The sequence below is a fragment of the Mytilus trossulus genome, chromosome 9 (assembly GCF_036588685.1).
Source record: "Mytilus trossulus isolate FHL-02 chromosome 9, PNRI_Mtr1.1.1.hap1, whole genome shotgun sequence".
NCBI classification, from domain to species: domain Eukaryota; kingdom Metazoa; phylum Mollusca; class Bivalvia; order Mytilida; family Mytilidae; genus Mytilus; species Mytilus trossulus.
The window spans coordinates 69483822-69502114 of NC_086381.1; the positions used below are offsets into that span (position 1 = coordinate 69483822).

The window sequence follows — 18293 nt, forward strand, 5'->3', positions numbered from 1 at the left end:
ATGTATACCCTATTTTGTTTGTCTAGCATTTGTCTAGATTGGCAAACTGTAAATTATAACATGTATAAAGCAAAACTTTTTTTATTCAAATAAATATAACTCCTAATTAAAAATTAACATTTACTTGTAAGAAAAATTACATTTTAATATAAATGTCACTAATTAATTAGTAATTATTCAGATTAGAACACAGATTTGTTTATGTAACAATAATCAGCCCTTATAATTCTATAAGTTTTATTGGCATGACACCTTAGGGTGTTTATTTAGCAATATGAATGTATAACAAATAAAATTAACAAGTCACTTTAAATATGTACATGTATGTTTTTATAGTGTCTCATAAGTCAAATGTTTGGCTGGGCATTGATTGAATTTTAAAGATGTAACTTAGTTTACTTGTATATGTGTACTGTATCAATCGATGTGTGACACTCAAATAAAATATATATTTATTTAAACACTGCAATAAAATGCATGATTATTAAAACAGTGTTTGGTAATTAAAAAGGTATCTTTATATGTACAAAAGCAGTGTTGAAAAGTGGGACACTCCATTCTCAATTTCATGTTAAGAATGAATGTATAAAGTAGTAATAAGCTTGTCAATTCCATCATAATTAATTATTTCATATATACAAAATTAATTGATATTATACAAATAAAATTCAATTGCTATTGTCATCAATGTTATAAGACCAGGGGAATAAATACATGTTTATAAATATATGTTAAATGTAATAAACTTTAAAAAATAAGTTAGATGTTGTAAATAAAATACTAGTATTTATACAAAATTTCATCAACTCATTTAAATTGATATTATCCTAAGCAAGAAGAAATAGTTCAAGCATGACATAAGGAAACTTTTCCAAAATTTGTTCACCCGTAATAATGATACTATTTTCAAAAAGTAGTAATTATTTTTCTAAAGAACATTGTGTTGCCTTTTATTTGTTTTTGGTACGTAACCAACTTAAAAGGCAAACACATTAAATTCATTGTCCAATTTTAAAATCACAATAAAACACAGTCAAATAGTTCAATTAAAAATGTTAAAATTAATAATCTTGTACAAAATGTATAAATAACTGCCATCAAAATTGTATATGAACATTTAGTTATAACAATTATAATATAATATAATAACAAAGTAAAATGGATGCAGTAAAACATACACATAATAGTTACTATTGACACATTGTAAATAGCAGTAAATTTGTTTCAAATAAAATTATTTGGATATTTTACGCTTAATAAATACATTCAACTAGTATGTTGAAGCTTAAGTTGAAAAAAATTAATGAGACATGATTTGCCATAACCAATTTATTGAAATCATTAGGAAAACAAAACCAAAAAAGATATATATTGATAAAAAAAGTACAGCATTTATTATCTGTTAATTATTTGTTTTGTTGAAAAATCATAACTTTTATTTGAATTATTTCAAACAGTGCAAAAGTTATTTGAAATAAATAAGAAAAAACACACACTGATATTTAACACCAAAGGTCTAAAAAGATTAAACTAGAGGCTCAAAGAAGCCTGTGTTGCACACATACAGAACATGTGCACTAAGTTTCAAATTAATTAAAATTTATCAAAAACCTGGAAGGAAAAGGACAGCGAATGAACACACCACACAAAGGCACAAAGTTCACAAACCGAAAAACATTATATGGAACATAGTAAGTGGGGCTTAAAAATAGTAGTGGGAGTAAAGTTTGACCTTTTAAAAAATGTGGACCATTTTGAAAAGGGAACCAACAAATCTAAATACAGTTAGAATACCAATTCATTCTTATTGGTTACATGCAGCATATCAATGTCCCTCAATTAATCAAGGCTATAAATAAAACCCCATTGATACTGGTAAAAAAATCAGCAATTTATACAACATGTATTACAACAAGAGGCTCTCAAGAGCCTGAATCGCTCACCTTAATTTTTTGGTTAATTTAAATCTCTCATCAATGATTATTTTGGCTTTTCAATTTATTTAAATGTTCTTTGAATCTTCCTATTTTCTTCAAAAGCAAAAAAAAAAAATCATTTTCTCCTATGTTCTATTTTAGCCATAGGAGCTATGTTTCTTGACATACAAGGAAATAAAATATACAATTTATACTAGATACTCTGAAACTCATTTAGCCTAAGTTTAGCTGAAATTGATACAGCAGTTTCATAGGAGAAATTTTTTAAAGTAAGTCAACATGATGAACTAATTGTGAAAAGTCTTTAAAGGGCAATAACTCCTTAAGGGGTCAATTGACAATTTTGGTCAAATTGACTTCTTTGAAGATCTTACTTTGCTTAACATTTTTGCTATTAACAGTTTATCTGTATCTATAATAATATTCAAGATAATAACCAAAAACTGCAAAATTTCTTTAAAATCATCAATTCAGGGGCATTATACCTGAAAAAACAGTTACCCAATTTCAGGACAGGTAGACCTTGACCTAATAAATACTTTAACTTCTTGTCTTATTTGCTCTAAATGCTGGAGTCTTTGAGATATAAGCCAAAAACTGCATTTTACCCTGTGTTCTATTTTTAGCACAAACTTTATTTTAAACACCCTACTGATCATTCAGTTGAAGTTTGGTTGAATTTGGTTGAGTAGTTTTAGAGGAGAAGATTGTTTAAAGTTAGCAAATATGATGAACAAATTGTAAAAAATTGTTATTAAAGGACATTAACCCCTAAAGGGGTCAATTGACAATTTTGGTCATATTAACTTATTTGTAGATCTTACTTTGCTGATCATTTTTGCTGTTTACAGCTTATCTTTATCTATAAGATTATTCAAGTTGATGACCAAAAACTGCAAAATTTCCAAAAAAATACCAATTAAGTGGCAGCAACCCAACAATGGGTTGTTTGATTCATCTGAAAATTTCAGGGCTGGTAGATCTTGACCTAATGAACATTTTTACCCAGTCAGGTTTGCTCTAAATGCTTTCGTTTTTGAGATATAAATAAGCCAAAAACTGCATTTGACCCCCATGTTCTATTTTTAGCAATGGCGACCATGTTTGTTGATAGATCAAAACTTCGGATACAATTTATAAACTAAATACCCTAAGGAACATTCACTTAAAGTTTGGAAGTATAGGTCTAGTAGTTTCAGTGGAGAAGATTCTTGGAATAGTTTACGACGACAGACGACGGACGCCAAGTTATGGGCCAGGTGAGCTAAAAATAATGTTTTCAGGCCTTAATTACCTAACAGTTCCAATTCCATAACCCCCTAAAAGCAACCCCCATCTTCTTTTTGTTAAGCTTTCCACCTTAGAAAAAAAGAGACGTAGGGATCCTACATTCTGACGTTGACGTCCACATCTACCCACCATGTGGTTGAGATTTTTGAAATTATAATGACTTTCTTAAACTGTTTATTATCATAAAAATATCAAGAATAAAATTGTGTAAAAAAAAAAAAATCCATTTTTTTCCCTTATAAATTGACTTTTTGGCTAAGACATAACATTCACTCTGTGAATAAAGTCTTCAAAGTTTTAATAACTTTCTTAAACTACCCTGGATTTGTACCCCTATGTTCTATTTTTAGCCATGGTGGCCATCTTGGTTGGCTGGCTGGGTCAAAAGCAAATGTAGGTGAGTCACACAGTTCCTTGAAACCCTTACAATTTTTTGTTTAATTTAGAAACTTCTGGCACAACTTTGTAAAGATTAAGACTTATACTGAAATTATTGTCCAGAGACACTAAAATCTTTGTTTTTGGCCTGAACTGTCTTAATACATTCTTTGTGTTCAAGTCGATCTGAAAACATACTTACACAAGATAATAACTGTGAAAATTATGTTTTTGAACACATCCTAGCCAAAAAAGTATATCTATTATCTGGTCTCTGTCTTCTTTTTTCATTATGTCAAATGATTTAGAGTACTGGATGCAAGATGTCTTTCCTTGTAGATCTTTGTTTTTTGTCAAAGCTTCATACTGTTCTGGATTCATCTCCAAGTACAAAAACATAATCTAAAATTATATCAAATTTCTTTTATTGAGTAAGTTTTGAAACATGGCTAATGCTCAAGACTGTTTTATTGTGCAATAGTGTCCTATTGTCAAATACTATGCAATTGAAGATTTGTTGGTATTTGCAATTGAAGATTTATTGCTATTGTGCAATTGAAGAATTTCTTGCTATTGCCCAATACTGTGCTATCGTATTTGACAATAACTTTAGTGTACTGTAAATTCAGAAATTAATGTGAGGTTTTTATTATTGCAAAAATTACGACAGAGTTTTAAACGTAATAATTTAAACTTGCATTTTGAAATTTTTCGTATGAATTAAGGAGTTTTTTCAAAATCATAAAAATTAAAATTGCGTACAAGTCTAAAATGACAAAATCTCAATAATAAACGCATGCAATTATTTCTGAATTTGCAGAAAGTGAATGAATCTCTACCAGAAGATTTTTGGCCCCTTATTCCTTAACTGCTTATACCTCCAATAAACTTCAAAATCAGTTCCAATCATTCTGGTAAAATGTCATAGAGATTCATGTGTCTTCGGACTGAGCCAACCGTGACAACAGCATCATAGCATTATTAAACAGTTAGCTATCCCAATGATTGACAATAAAAAAACTATCTATAGCTTTACTTTGATACATGTTTTGGATGTTCTGACATAAACTATTGGCAGTGCATAATTCAAAGTGTGCAACATCAGCATATAAATATCTGCATTAGACATGTTAGACTAATTATTTGTGCAAAATAATGTTGTAAAAAACTTTACTCAAGTTTAAAATCACACTTTCCTAATACAATGTATCATGAATACCAGATGTTGACTTGATAATAGCTTAATATATACCAGATACAGATACATGTAATTCATGTAATTAGCCTTTATAAAAATGAGAAGGTATTAAAGTAGGAGTTGTTTTGATAGTTACATAATATAACTTTTATGACCAGAAATGTGTGTGGTTGTTTAAGGCAAAAGGCAGGGTCAAAATAATTATGTTAAATTGACCATCTCTTAAGAAAGCCTTGAACATGTAAAAGTAGATGTACAGTTCATGCATATCCCAGGCCTACAATGTCCAGTAAAAGTGCAAAATTCCAGAATATATATAAACTTTTTTGAAGCCATGGAATAATACCATCAACACAGACTACTAAAGAAATTTATCCTGTAGAACTTACTTTAAATAAAGCTAATACTAACAATGACCACTACCCTTTCCTCGATCTTGAAATCTATATCACTAACGGAAAGCTTCATACTAAAATTTATAAGAGATGATTTTTCCTTTCCTATTGTTAATTATCCTTTTTAAGATGGTGACGTTCCCTTGTCACCATCTTACGGTGTTTATATATCTCATTCGATCGTGTATGTAACAATGTTTTAGATTTTAACGAGAGAAATTTTTGTATTACTGAAAAATTATTACACCAGGGTTTTTGATATCACAAACTAGTCAAAACATTTACTAAATTTTATCATCGGTATAACATGTATAAGGACATCATTCGTAAATATAGCTCAACATGCAGACTTCTTATAAGTTCAGGTATTTCACATCCAATTTTTTATGAAAATATTCTTTATAAAGCACAAAAATGTCAGTATTCGCCTCATAAACTAACAAAACCTTTAAATAGACTTATCAAGAAGGGATATAGTTACGATACTGTTGTCAGGTCATTAAAGATTGCTTATTTTGGCGTTAATATTGATTCACTTATAGGGTCTTTGCATCTGAACTAAACACATTTATTCAATTAACAGCTTTGCATGAGCGCATGATACGCCCGACGTCTTATGTTGAAGTTATATGCAATAATCATAAATAGTTTCTAAGAAAGTTTTAAGCAATAACCATACATAGTTTTTTTGACACGGCGGGATACCCCTCACCCTGGTTTTTTTTTTACAACATGTACAAAAAACTAAATATCACTAAAATAAAATTTTGAATCAAAACCAAAAGGTATACAGATCTTTAGATTTATATAACAAAGAAGTGTGTAAAGTTTTAAGCAATAATCATAAATTATTTTTGAGATAAGGCGCGACATGTAAAAAAAACTCCCCTGTTTAACAAAATATGTTATGAAGGTATGATACTAAACCCCCAACAGGAAGAATTGTGCCTGAAATTCATATGATGAAATCATAATCTTTCAATCAGTTTAACTGAAGTCTGGAGCTTGCATGTCAGTTAACTGCTAGTAGTCTGTTGTTATTTGTGTATTATTGTCATTTTGTTTATTTTCTTTGGTTATATCTTCTGACATCAGACTCGGACTTCTCTTGAATTGAATTTTAAATGTGCGTATTGTTATGCATTTACTTTTCTACATTGGCTAGAGGTATAGGGGGAGGGTTGAGATCTCATAAACATGTTTAACCCCGCAGCATTTTTGCGCCTGTCCCAAGTCAGGAGCCTCTGGCCTTTGTTAGTCTTGTATTTTTTTACTTTTAGTTTCTTGTGTACAATTTGGAAATTAGTACGGCGTTCATTATCACTGAACTAGTATGTATTTGTTTAGGGGCCAGCTGAAGGACGCCTCCGGGTGTAGGAACTTCTCGCTACATTGAAGACCTGTTGGAGACCTTCTGCAGTGGTTTTTAATATGGTCGGGTTGTTGTCTCTTTGACACATTCCCCATTTCCATTCTCAATTTTATATGTTCAAACATTATTCTGAAAATACCTCTGACAATTAAGAACAAAGCATCATTACAGTGCTTAGCCTGACAAAGCTCTCTACATTTGACTATATGTCAGTGATCGTTTTGATTTAATTTTATACACATACCTCTGTTCTCATGCAAATTATTCCAAATGTGTTTGGACAAAATGTAGAGTTCCAGCATTCAGACACAAGTTGTATTCCAATTTGTCCAAGTACACCGGATTTCAAATGGCTCTCAATCCACGGAAACTTTGCATCCTCCTCTCCATCTGATTTCTTCATTAGGGCATCCCTCTTCACCTGATTTAGACAAATGACTTTTAGGATGTATAGTTTGTACATTATTCATTTCTATATTTGTTGAATGCAATTTGTTGATTTGTAACATGTATTTTTTACATCCGTTTTATTGTTATAAAATTCTATTTTCTATATAATTTCTCAATTTTTTAATTTGTAATGTATTTTCATACTTAGCAACATGAAACTCTATATTTCATAATTTGTGAAATGTTATTTCTTTTTTTGAGTCATGTGTTGGAAGATTGTGTCAGTGGAATTATTACCACTGCCAGCAAATGAGAAGATCCGTTTTTCAAGATCAAGACTGCATACACTCAAATGTCTTGCCTTCTCTGCCAACTATTATGCTGATAGTCCTAAATATAAAGCTTTACTGCAACTATCAAAATCAACTTGAAAATGAGATCAAGGTCACATAAACAGGGTCGGAAAAATAATATGAGGCCTAAGGTTCAAAGAGCATAATTCTTACCAGAGGTAAAATAAAATGCTACACTGAGTGCAGCCCGATATGACTGCAGATGTCAAACAAAGACTAGATGGGGCAAATTTGGATACAATATTCAAGCTTGATACTGTCTCCATTTTGATTGTGATCAAATTTTTGATATAATATAGGTTTCTGACACCAGATAATAGATGCGGTTGAAGATCTTTGCAAATCTATTGTGCAATACTGTGCAATTCATGATTTCTGCTTCAAACTTTTCAAAAATATTTTTGAAAAAAAATAATTGGAAAAAAATATACCCCCCACTTTTGAAACCCCCTTGAAGAAATTAATCTTTTCTTTTCCTTTGTAGTATGGATCCTTCTAGGAGAATTTTGAAAACAAGTTGTTGTCTGGAAACTAGAAAAATGCTTGTTCGTTTCTCCAAGGCTTTAGTTTGTAACCAGGATTTGTTTTTCCTCTTAATTAATTCATGAATTTCAAACAGTGGTTAACAGGGCTAACCCTACCAGGTGACTTTGGTGAAGAAGTCACTACCTCGACTTTTACTTCACCTTCCCAGACCCCTAAAATCCAAAACAAGTCGTCCTGTTGTTTTTGCTACTCGCTTTTAGTCGCTTCTGGCATCGGACATTTTCAATTTTTACCAAGTTCATGAAACATCATTTTTTTATTGATAATTTAAGAAATTCAGACATAAACGATTCATTTTCTTAAGAAAATAGGTTGAAGCATTGTCTTTACAGTGTGCAGCAGGTCATTTAATAAATATACATTTTTTATCGCTTCATGCACTTCTACCCAAGTTCCAGTGCTTGTTACTCGAAAAACATACCTCAACCTACTTTCAGCAGCAAAATAATTTTGTTGCTTCATTTAAACGTGATAAATAACTTGTCAAACATCATTTATTTTTGTAGATTTTCTTACATTCGTCCCCCATTGACCATTTTCTAAACTCCTGGTCGGAACCAGACCAGATATGTCTGAAATCCATATTTTTACAATAATTACTACAGACGCATGGATGGCACAGCTGACAGAAGAGTATTTACCCCAAAAGGGAAATTATGCATTCCACACACATTAACAAATGATTAACAGATTTTTGGATACATCTAATTAATTGTTGTACATGTATATGATTCCCTATAATTTATATGGATTGTTTCAAAATATTGATAGTTACTCAACTCTGAGACAATTACATGTACACTTAATAGTCATGATAGTAATATCAATATATTATGGCCCAGCCCAACTTTTTTTATCTTTTGATGAGAAACACTGAGTTGCATACCCAAGATACTACAAACTAGTTTTATTTATTAAATTGATATTGATGTATTATAGATTCTTAAAAAAAATAATTTATATTTTATTTTTATTTTTTCTAGTGCTAGATATTTAGTTGGTAGTTTCTCACAAGAACCTTTAATAGTAAAACTTAAACAACTTTGAATTTGAACTGATACTTTAATATGAATTGAACAATATAAAAAGAACAGTATTTACACAGTGTTCCAGCTAGGTTTTCAAAAGGGCAGGGTGCCAATCCTGAAAAAGGGCATTTAACGCGTGAAATGATAATATGAAAAGGGCATATTTTAATAAAAGATGTTAATCAAACATTTGTGTTTATTCGTTGAATCACAGGTTATACAAGAACAACATCATTAGCCCATATAGAACTCTATCTTTCTACTTTTAAGGCTGAAAAACTTGTCACACAAGTTTTTTTATCATTGCTTGGCACAGTTGAACTTTATATGCAGTATGTTCTGAAAGGAGACCTGTTTCATACTGTTTCTATGGTCTACCACATTTTACTAGTTTTACCTTTCTACCCCTGCTGTGCTTGATGGCAATACAGCACAAAACAGCTGTGCTCAGTCAATTCACAACTTAGGATATAAAGCAACAGTCAAAAAAAGTATCAAAAATAAAGAATACAGAAAAAGATGACCAAGGCACCCTACCAACACTGCTACTAAGACCCTCTTTAACTTTTCCCATAACTCAAAATAAATACCTTTACATATATATTCTTAAGCAAGAAGTATGGAGACATATTTTAGAATATGTAAATGGGTTACTCACTGCTAGGGAAAAAATCAGATTGAGTTATCTTTCTTTATTCGGGTGTGCTCCTTCTTTGGAGGATTCTAAACAGTACGTAAATATGATGTAAATATGATCACAATATGGCGGCTGATTTTGTTATTTTCGTATCAAAATTGAAGGCAGTCAATGACAAATACGTCTGAATTTTCTGTTAATTTTACAGAAAACAAGTAAAACAATGTCTTCAACGAATTTATTATGGTTTTCCAACTTTCTGTTATAAGTTTCCTCCATGAAACTACGGCAAACATCGCAAATTGTGCCCAAGTTGTTGTATGCACATTTCTTCAAAGATAATTGCTGACTGACCGATTCTATTTGAAAGAATTAAAATGTTGATGATCATGAATGACCCATCCGATAAACGGCTTACCTATAACAACAGATTATGACACCAGTTGTAACCGTTGATTAGCTTGGGGTCGTAACAAAGTCATAAACTTTTCCCCAGGTAAAATTTAGTAATTAGCGAATCATATCAATACGCAAATTAATATGCAATCGATCTTTAAAAAAGGCAGGGCGGCCTGGAAACTGTAAAAAGGGCAGAGGGCGCCACTCGGAAAAGGGCGGGCGCCGCGCCCTCTGAAAACGGCTTAGCTGGAACACTGTTACATATGACCCTTAATACTAGTAAAAACCAAACATTGTAGCGCATCTCGCAAAAGTGCACCTCTCTTTCAAATCTCACTTCTTTTTCAAAGAAGTGAAGAAAGTTGTGTACTTTTTATGTGACGTCATCAGACATGGTCGCCTTTTTTCATAACGTCACAATAGGAAAATTCAGAACATAAGATTTGGCAAACAAGATGGAATGGAATGCAATATAATTCTTGTTTTTAGCAATAAAGATTTATTGCATGTCTCATGTGTCTTCCATGAATCATCTTTAGAGAAAATCTCAAAATTAAAATTATTCATTTTTTTTCAGTAAATTAGATACCTCAGTAAGCATTACTAGCAGATGGGACCAGCGTCCTTCAACATCATGCTCATAAAAACGAATATCAGGAACACATCCAACAACTTTATTTCTAATCTTCAGTACAGTTTTCTTGTTTTCACCAACTCTGAAAAAAGGGAGTGAAAAAAAAACCAGTGAATAAACTGTTGATACAGTGTTGTGTTGCTATGAATTAAATTTTGACAGTGTAATGCAATACACCTTATTGATATTTGTCTGCAATAACTGGACTTCACAAATGTTCCAAAAAACTTTGGCTTCATAATAGAAAATATTTGATGCCACAATTGAAAAGTGATTGTTGTATGACATCAAAAGTAATCAAGTGGACGGATTCCTTGGGTCAAACAGGACGTATTTCACAATATTAGCTATACTGAAACATGTCAAATTATCTGCAAAACATTCAATGAACTTTTATTAAAGGTAGCCAAATATAGGTAAAGGGTCAAATAATCTCAACATGAATAAGCTATGGTCATGCTGGTTGGCAGGTAGAGTCATCAGAGACATTTGTTAAACTAAATACCCTAGTGATGATTGTGGCCAATTTTGATGAAATTTGGTCCATTTATAGTTTCAGAGAAGACTCTTGTAAATGTTAACAGACAACTATGACAACGTGATGAGAAACATGTGTCAAGTTTCCTAGACATTCCTCACAGACAGGAAAAAAACAGCATAAAAAACACAACCAACCTATCTTAAGTTGTTCTCACAAATTTAAATGAACACATTGTTGACTCCTCTGCAACTGTAAACAGCACATCCAAGTCTCAAATTTTCAACTGAGACAAAGTGAGACAATAAACTCACCATGGAATTTACTAGTAAGACACATTTGTAACTGGGTTTTAAACTTTTAAAATTGCTGCTTCCTAAGAAAGATATATCATCATACTCCAACACATTATTCTGATTCGTAGTCAACAAGTTAAGTATCATAATATATAATTAACTGCCTTAAAATGCATCACAACATACATGCTAAATTTAGTTTATCCAGTACCGTTACTTACTCTGGCTTCAAAAAGAAAATTTCAGTAAATTTCATGAATAAGTGTGTAAAGGCAGTCTCTTTTAAAACTTTTCTGTCTTCCTTTGGAACTCCATGACTGGGCATTGGATTATTCAATTTTTCTAACATTTCTTTAACCTCAGCAAGAAAGTCAAATGTGTCTTCAAACCATCGGCGCAACAATCTGTAAAGTAAGTACACAGTTTAGAAATGACAGCTGTTAACAAGACTATTTCAATAAACAGTTGCCCCATGAGCGCATGATAAGCCCAACGTCGTGTGTGGAAGTTTTATGCCATAATCATAAATAGCTTCTGAGAAAGTTTTAAGCAATAACCATATATATTGTTTTTGAGATACGGCGGAACATGTGAAACCCCTCATCACGTTTTTTTTTTTTTTTTACAAAAAACTAAATATTTTCACACACATAAAATATATTAAATCTCTCCAGGTTTTGTTTGTCTATATGCAGGGTTCTCGCTAGGAATTTTTCATGGTGAGTCCTGGGACTCATCACTTTTAGAAATGGTGAGTCCCAAAAGATTTTGATGAGTCCAGGATGCATATAATTTTTAGTGTCATAATATAATGAAATATATATATGACAAAATACATGTACAACTTAAACAAATGAACAATGCGTGTTGGTTTGGTTGGTAGTTTTTATAAAATCAATAAAAATTATGACATCTTAATAGTTATTGTTCAAAATATAATATACATGTAACAGACTTCTTTCTGGGTCTATCATATTTTTGGTGTGGGGCCACATTGAAAAAATGTTGGTTTGCTGAAGCCAGAGTTCCATAAAAAAATATCATTGACCTTTTAATAATAAACTCAGTAAAAATTTGTTTGGTGATTTTTAGTTACCAAAATTTATCAAAATTAAAAAAAAAAAAATAACTTTACAAATTAACCCCTTCCCCTCTACACCCTTTTCCCAATTAAATTAGTGTAGATTGAATTATATACACCAAGTTAAACTAAACCGGAAGTCGATGTCAACATCGATGTGATGTGTAGATCAATATTTTTGACAGAAAAGTAAAAATTGTTTGCAAACTATTGTTTAAATACAAATGCTTGACTACCTTAAATATGTTAAATGGAATGAATATAAACATGATAAATCCAAACTAAATTATTTAAACCTGTGAGTCCCTGGGAGCGTCATGATTGTATCCCTGAGTCCCAGAAACATCAGTTTGCCTAGAAGATTTATGATGTGACATTGTTTTGAGCTGTTATTTTCATGGCACTACCATATCAGCTGTTTATTTTAAATGTCTATAAATATCCAGACCGAGTTGTCTGTTACTTAGGTGTTTCCCCAAGTATTTTCCCCGCCTAAAATGATCATGTGACATTTTGTAAACTTAAAAAAACATTTGGTCAAGGAATTAATTTAATTTCTGGTTATACAGGGTTCTTGTTAAGACGCGTATACACATGCGCGTCCTGGACGCATGGGAATCGACCTGGATGGGTCATTTTTTAAAGTAATTAGGACTTAATTCTTGTCCATTTTCCTCTAACAGCTCAACCATGCTTCTCGTTTCTATATACATGTAGATAATGGACTGACTGTTGGTTTTGCTGTTTGAATGGTTTTACACTACTTATTTTTGGGACCCTTAAACATGTTAAAGGGTTGGCAAAAACCCGGGTTTTGTGAGTATTGCCCAGTCCAGTGGGAAATACTGGGAAAACCTGGGTTTTACTGGGTAATATTTGGCAAAGTTTGCATTATTGAAACAATACTTGGTATAAATTAACAAGCTACATTTGTAGCTAGGTATCCTTAAATGTGCAAATCTTGTATTTTGTTTACATAGAAGAAGTTGAAATTGAATTTTTCATTCTTCTGGAAATGGCTGTCAATGGTTATCTGTATAACAAGTATAAATTTAGCTGTAATACTATGAAACTACACCAAGTCTTTACTATTTTGTGTTAAAATAAGCTTAAAAAATCATATTGCCCAGTATCACCGAATTCCGGGGCGGGTAATACTTTGCCAACCCTGGACCCTTTAAAGCTTGCTGTTTAGTGTGAGCCAAGACTCCATGTTGAAGGCCATACCTTGGCCTATAATGGTTTACTTTGATAAATTGTCACTTGGATTGATACATGTACATGCACAGGCAGTTGTCTTTTTGGCATTCATACCAAATTTTCCTACATGTATATCATGTACACATGTGCATTGTTTCTATTCAATACATTCTATTGACACATCTGTTATCTCTGCTATCGTTCACTAAAATATCATCATATGAGCTTTATGGACCATCAATACATGTAGGTTGAAATTTAGGTTAGATTGGTCAGTCTGACATCTCTAATTGATCAGAATTTGTTACTATCAGAGCTCCTCTGAATCAACCCTTACCACCACTAAGATGACAAAGATATCTTTAAAGATTTGAGTTCTATTTCTGTTAAAATTCTGTACGAGTTTTTTTCTTCATTCTTTCTTACAAATTGTTTAGATATAATACCAAAATGTGATAATTTTCAGAAGACTGAGACAAATTCAATTTTCAGAATTTATTTTCACATTGAAATTCTTCCAAGGTTTATATTACTGGTCAAGAACGACTCCAAGGCTTAAATGAGAAATAAACTCTTACTTTATACATGTAGTTACATTGTACCTTGCTCAATCTCTGGAAACTCTACTCTAGTTCAAACAGCTCTTTGGTCAACAAGGACATCACATTTTGAAATAAATTATATCTATTTCTATGTCTTACCCTTTGACAGATATTAAAGCCAGTGTCTTGTGCAAGGTATCTTAGTATTTTTAAAGGGGCTTGGTTTATCTCCATTTTTATTTTTTTTAAATGAAAATAAATTACACAGATATTTTATTTAAAAGTAGGAAGTATGATTTTATGATATTTTTTTAATAAATTAAATTCAAAAAATAATTATTTTAAACAGTTAACTATTCCATATTTTCTTAAAAAGGGGAGGCACCCACTCTTATATTGTTTATTGTCTTGACTTGGCATTGGGGCTCCACTTCCATGGTCTACAATGAGCACATTGAGGGCCTGACACAATTTTTCTTTTATTCAACCAATAGTGATTTCCTTGGTCGCCATCTTGGATGTGCACACATGCACACCAATATTATAAATTTATAATGACATTTATCAACTTACCTGCTTTCTGTAAATCGTTTTAAGTTATTAAATACACTTGTAATATATTATTATTTAATAATCAATGTTCAAAAGTCAACAACATGGGTTAATATTGAAATCTGAAGTGTTATTCGGTCATTACATGGAAGTATTATATTGACAGGAACTACTACGACCCGACTTCAAACGTTTCATCTGTGATGCCGCGCGCAATTTAATGACATGTTAATTAGCTTGAAACATGGCACGTTATTTACATACCAGCGTGTGGTGCCCTACAATATTGTCATTCTCGGTTGCTTTCGAGATTACGGAATTAAACGAAGAAATGGAAAGTTGTGATAAATTCTTAGGAAACAGAAATCGGCAAACCTCGGCAGATTCCGTTAGCTTACATCTGCATATGTGTGCTGATTGAGTGATTGATGGATTAAAGTCATCATTAATTCTATAGAAAACACATTGACGATGGAAATTTGTACCAAATTTGTTGAATAAATGCCCCATTTAAGGCATTTTTATTGATTTATTTTTCGGTAGAAATTGGACTATACATGTATGTAATATATATATATCGCAAGTTGTGGTTATATTATAAATACTGTTTACTCCACTGAGTGGCACACATTTCCTGCGTATTTAAGACGATTGTAAATGATCGTTCTGATAAAATCAAAAGATCAAAGAGATTTTAGATAAATGTAGGAACTAGATATCATTGAGATGGGAGCCATCTCTGTGGGCCCCGCTGTCAATAACACGGGGTAAAAAAGTTGAATGGATAATCTGATATGAAGCATTATTTGAAGTTAGTACTTAAGTCTCATGTGTGATTTTAATCAAAGATTTTAAGTTTAAACTGATAAATATTCTCAACTTACTTTCATAGTATAATAGTGATATGACTGCATGATGTGAACTCATTGTTGACTACTCTAAGGTGACTTCTGGATATATGGATTGATGTTTGAACAATATGTTTAAAGGTGCTGCCCAATTGATATTTGTCACATATTTTTAGAATTATGCCTTCAATATATTATGACCCACCAAGTATAAAGTATGAAATATTAACAGTTCTCGAGAGGTAGAGCGAACACAATTTGTTAAGAACAACAAACGGATGGACAGACCGAGGGACTGACCTTTGACTTAGGATGCATACATTATGACACATTCTCTGGTGTTGGTTAATATATATGTTTAGTTGAAAATGTTTGTCAGGTATAAAGTATGAAATAATAACAGCTGTCCTCTCAAAATATAGTGTGGATCAAATTTGTGACAATGGACAGACCAACAGACAAACAGACCTTTGACCTAGTAAGTGGTACATACATCATGACACACCCACTGGTGTTGGTTAAAATGGATGTCAAGTATAGTATTTGAAATCAAAACGGTTCTCGAGATAAAGAGCGGACACAATCTTCACCATAGGACACGGGGTTGTCAACTGAAACCAAAGTTTTTTTTACGTTGACCTTTGACCTAGGAAGTTGTACACACATCATGACACGCCCTCTGGTGGTGGTTAAAATGGATGTCAAGTATAAACTTTGAAATCATAACGGTTATCTAGATATGGAGCGGACACGATCTCCACCACAGGACACGGGGTTGTCAGCTGAAACCAAAGTTTCTGACCTTGACCTTTGACCTAGGAAGTTGTACATACATCATGACACACCCTCTGGTGGTGGTTTATAAAAATGTAAAGTATAAAGTATGAAATCATAATGGTTCTCTAGATATGGAGCGGACACGAAAGTGTTACGGACGGACAGACGGACGGACAGACTGATCACTATAGGGCGACCCGCCTTTTAGGCGGGGCCCTAATTATTAAGCTTATTCAGATGAACCCCGATGTGTTGAAGTTTTCGTTAGTACTGCGACTCAAGGATCTGTATAGTGACATTATACAAATTCTTGTGCGACTGTTCAATAATATTTACTAGTATCATTTGGGCGGTTTCATTTGGTCGAACAGTGATAACATATTTTAGGGGACAAAAATGTATTACATAATTAGCTATATAACGTAGTTAGATCTCTGGGTTCTTCTGTTGTATTTTGTTGATTGGTACTTGCTCGATTAATTTTCGTATTGTAAACTGGAAATTTCTACTTTCCAGGATTATCCAGTAACTTAAACATTTATATTACTCTAAACTTCACAGTTTTAATATTTATCAAATATATTTATTGTTAACCGGCGGTAACCGGAACACACCTTAGTCGCGATCCACAAACTAATAAAATAATGTCACTCACTGTTTCAAATCGTTGTAGAATAATAAATTCTGGGCCGATTTTCATTTTTTATGCATCAGTCGATTTGTTTAAATAAGTTGTTCACGAATAAAGGTCTACCGACGCGATTGAAATAAGTAAAGGTGTTTTCTGACAGGTGATATTGTTAATCCGTCTCGATTAAAACCATGTGATTGATAAGAAGTATCTCTGGTCAATTTATGACCGCGGCATCGCAGATAGTCACAAAAGAAATTAACGACAGCGTACTAATTAGACAGTTTCCATATCTTTTCTACAGGGCTACCCGGGTTATAAATTAATGCTAATTAATCGTTGTAGTTCCTGTCAATATAATACTTCCATGGTCATTACAAGCAGTCAGGGGTACTACTTGTATAAGTGTATTTTATTTACTTGAAGAAGTGAAAAAAAATATATGCATATAAGTAAATAAATAATGTTTGAATAATCTCCCAATCTTGTAGATAATTTCTTAAGCTTTTAATTACATTTTTTTGTAAGTTGATATAATTGTTAACAAACCTTTTAGCAAGCTTGTCGATAGAAAAGGGACTTTGGCTCTCACTTTTGTCTGCAAAATCCACCAAATGTCTTTGTACTTCTTGAATTTGTTTTATTGCTTCTCGTTCCCTGTCATAACAAATATTAACATCTTTATTCCAATTAATATCATTCAAAGAGAAAGGTAGAACTTCCTTCGTAAAATTAACGAGTTGTTCTGTAAAGCCAGGCATGGTTACTCTTCTTCCCTTCTGTGATTTTAATTTATCAAACAAATCGGATAAAGGAGTTGGCTTTTGAGCAAAATACACTCCTATATCCCCCAGCTCTTCTCTTTTCCAATCCGATGCTTGTAGCCTTTTCACCTCCGGATTGCATAATGCACTATTATATGATGGGTCCGAAGAGTCTTCTAGGTCGGTTGTTGATTTTCTCTTTTTAGGCTGGCTTGAACTCGAAGACATGCTGTTTACATGTAAACAGTAACCGGAAATAAAGCTAGGATATGTGCTAATACCACGAAGAAGTACGTAATAACTTTTGATCGATATATTTTGTATAGATGTCAAAGGGTGTTATATCTTTAAAAATAAATTACAGAACCTTTGAATTAACGAAAGCGACACAACTGGGTAAAGATTTAAGAGTGGTATCAGTAGAATTTGAATTAGTGAATTTCGTAAAAAGCTTGTCCGCAAGAAGGACAAGTCGCCCCAGTGGCAAGTCGCCCCCCACCTAATCGCCCCACTTTTAAAAAAAACGCCCCAACCTGGATTACCAAATCGCCCCACTTTTTTTTTTTT

General features: G+C 32.3%; 1 protein-coding gene across 1 annotated transcript; it reads right to left on the reverse strand.

Moving 5' to 3' along the window:
- Window positions 1-1012: 1012 nt before the first annotated feature.
- Window positions 1013-17971, reverse strand: LOC134683319 (uncharacterized). The gene is made up of 5 exons (XM_063542523.1): window positions 17512-17971; window positions 11553-11735; window positions 10513-10639; window positions 6815-6991; window positions 1013-4007 (listed from the first exon to the last, which is right to left on the reverse strand). Exons 1-5 carry the CDS (start codon window positions 17952-17954, stop codon window positions 3804-3806), a joined length of 1134 nt encoding a protein of 377 aa, XP_063398593.1. The 5' UTR covers window positions 17955-17971; the 3' UTR covers window positions 1013-3803.
- Window positions 17972-18293: the final 322 nt, after the last annotated feature.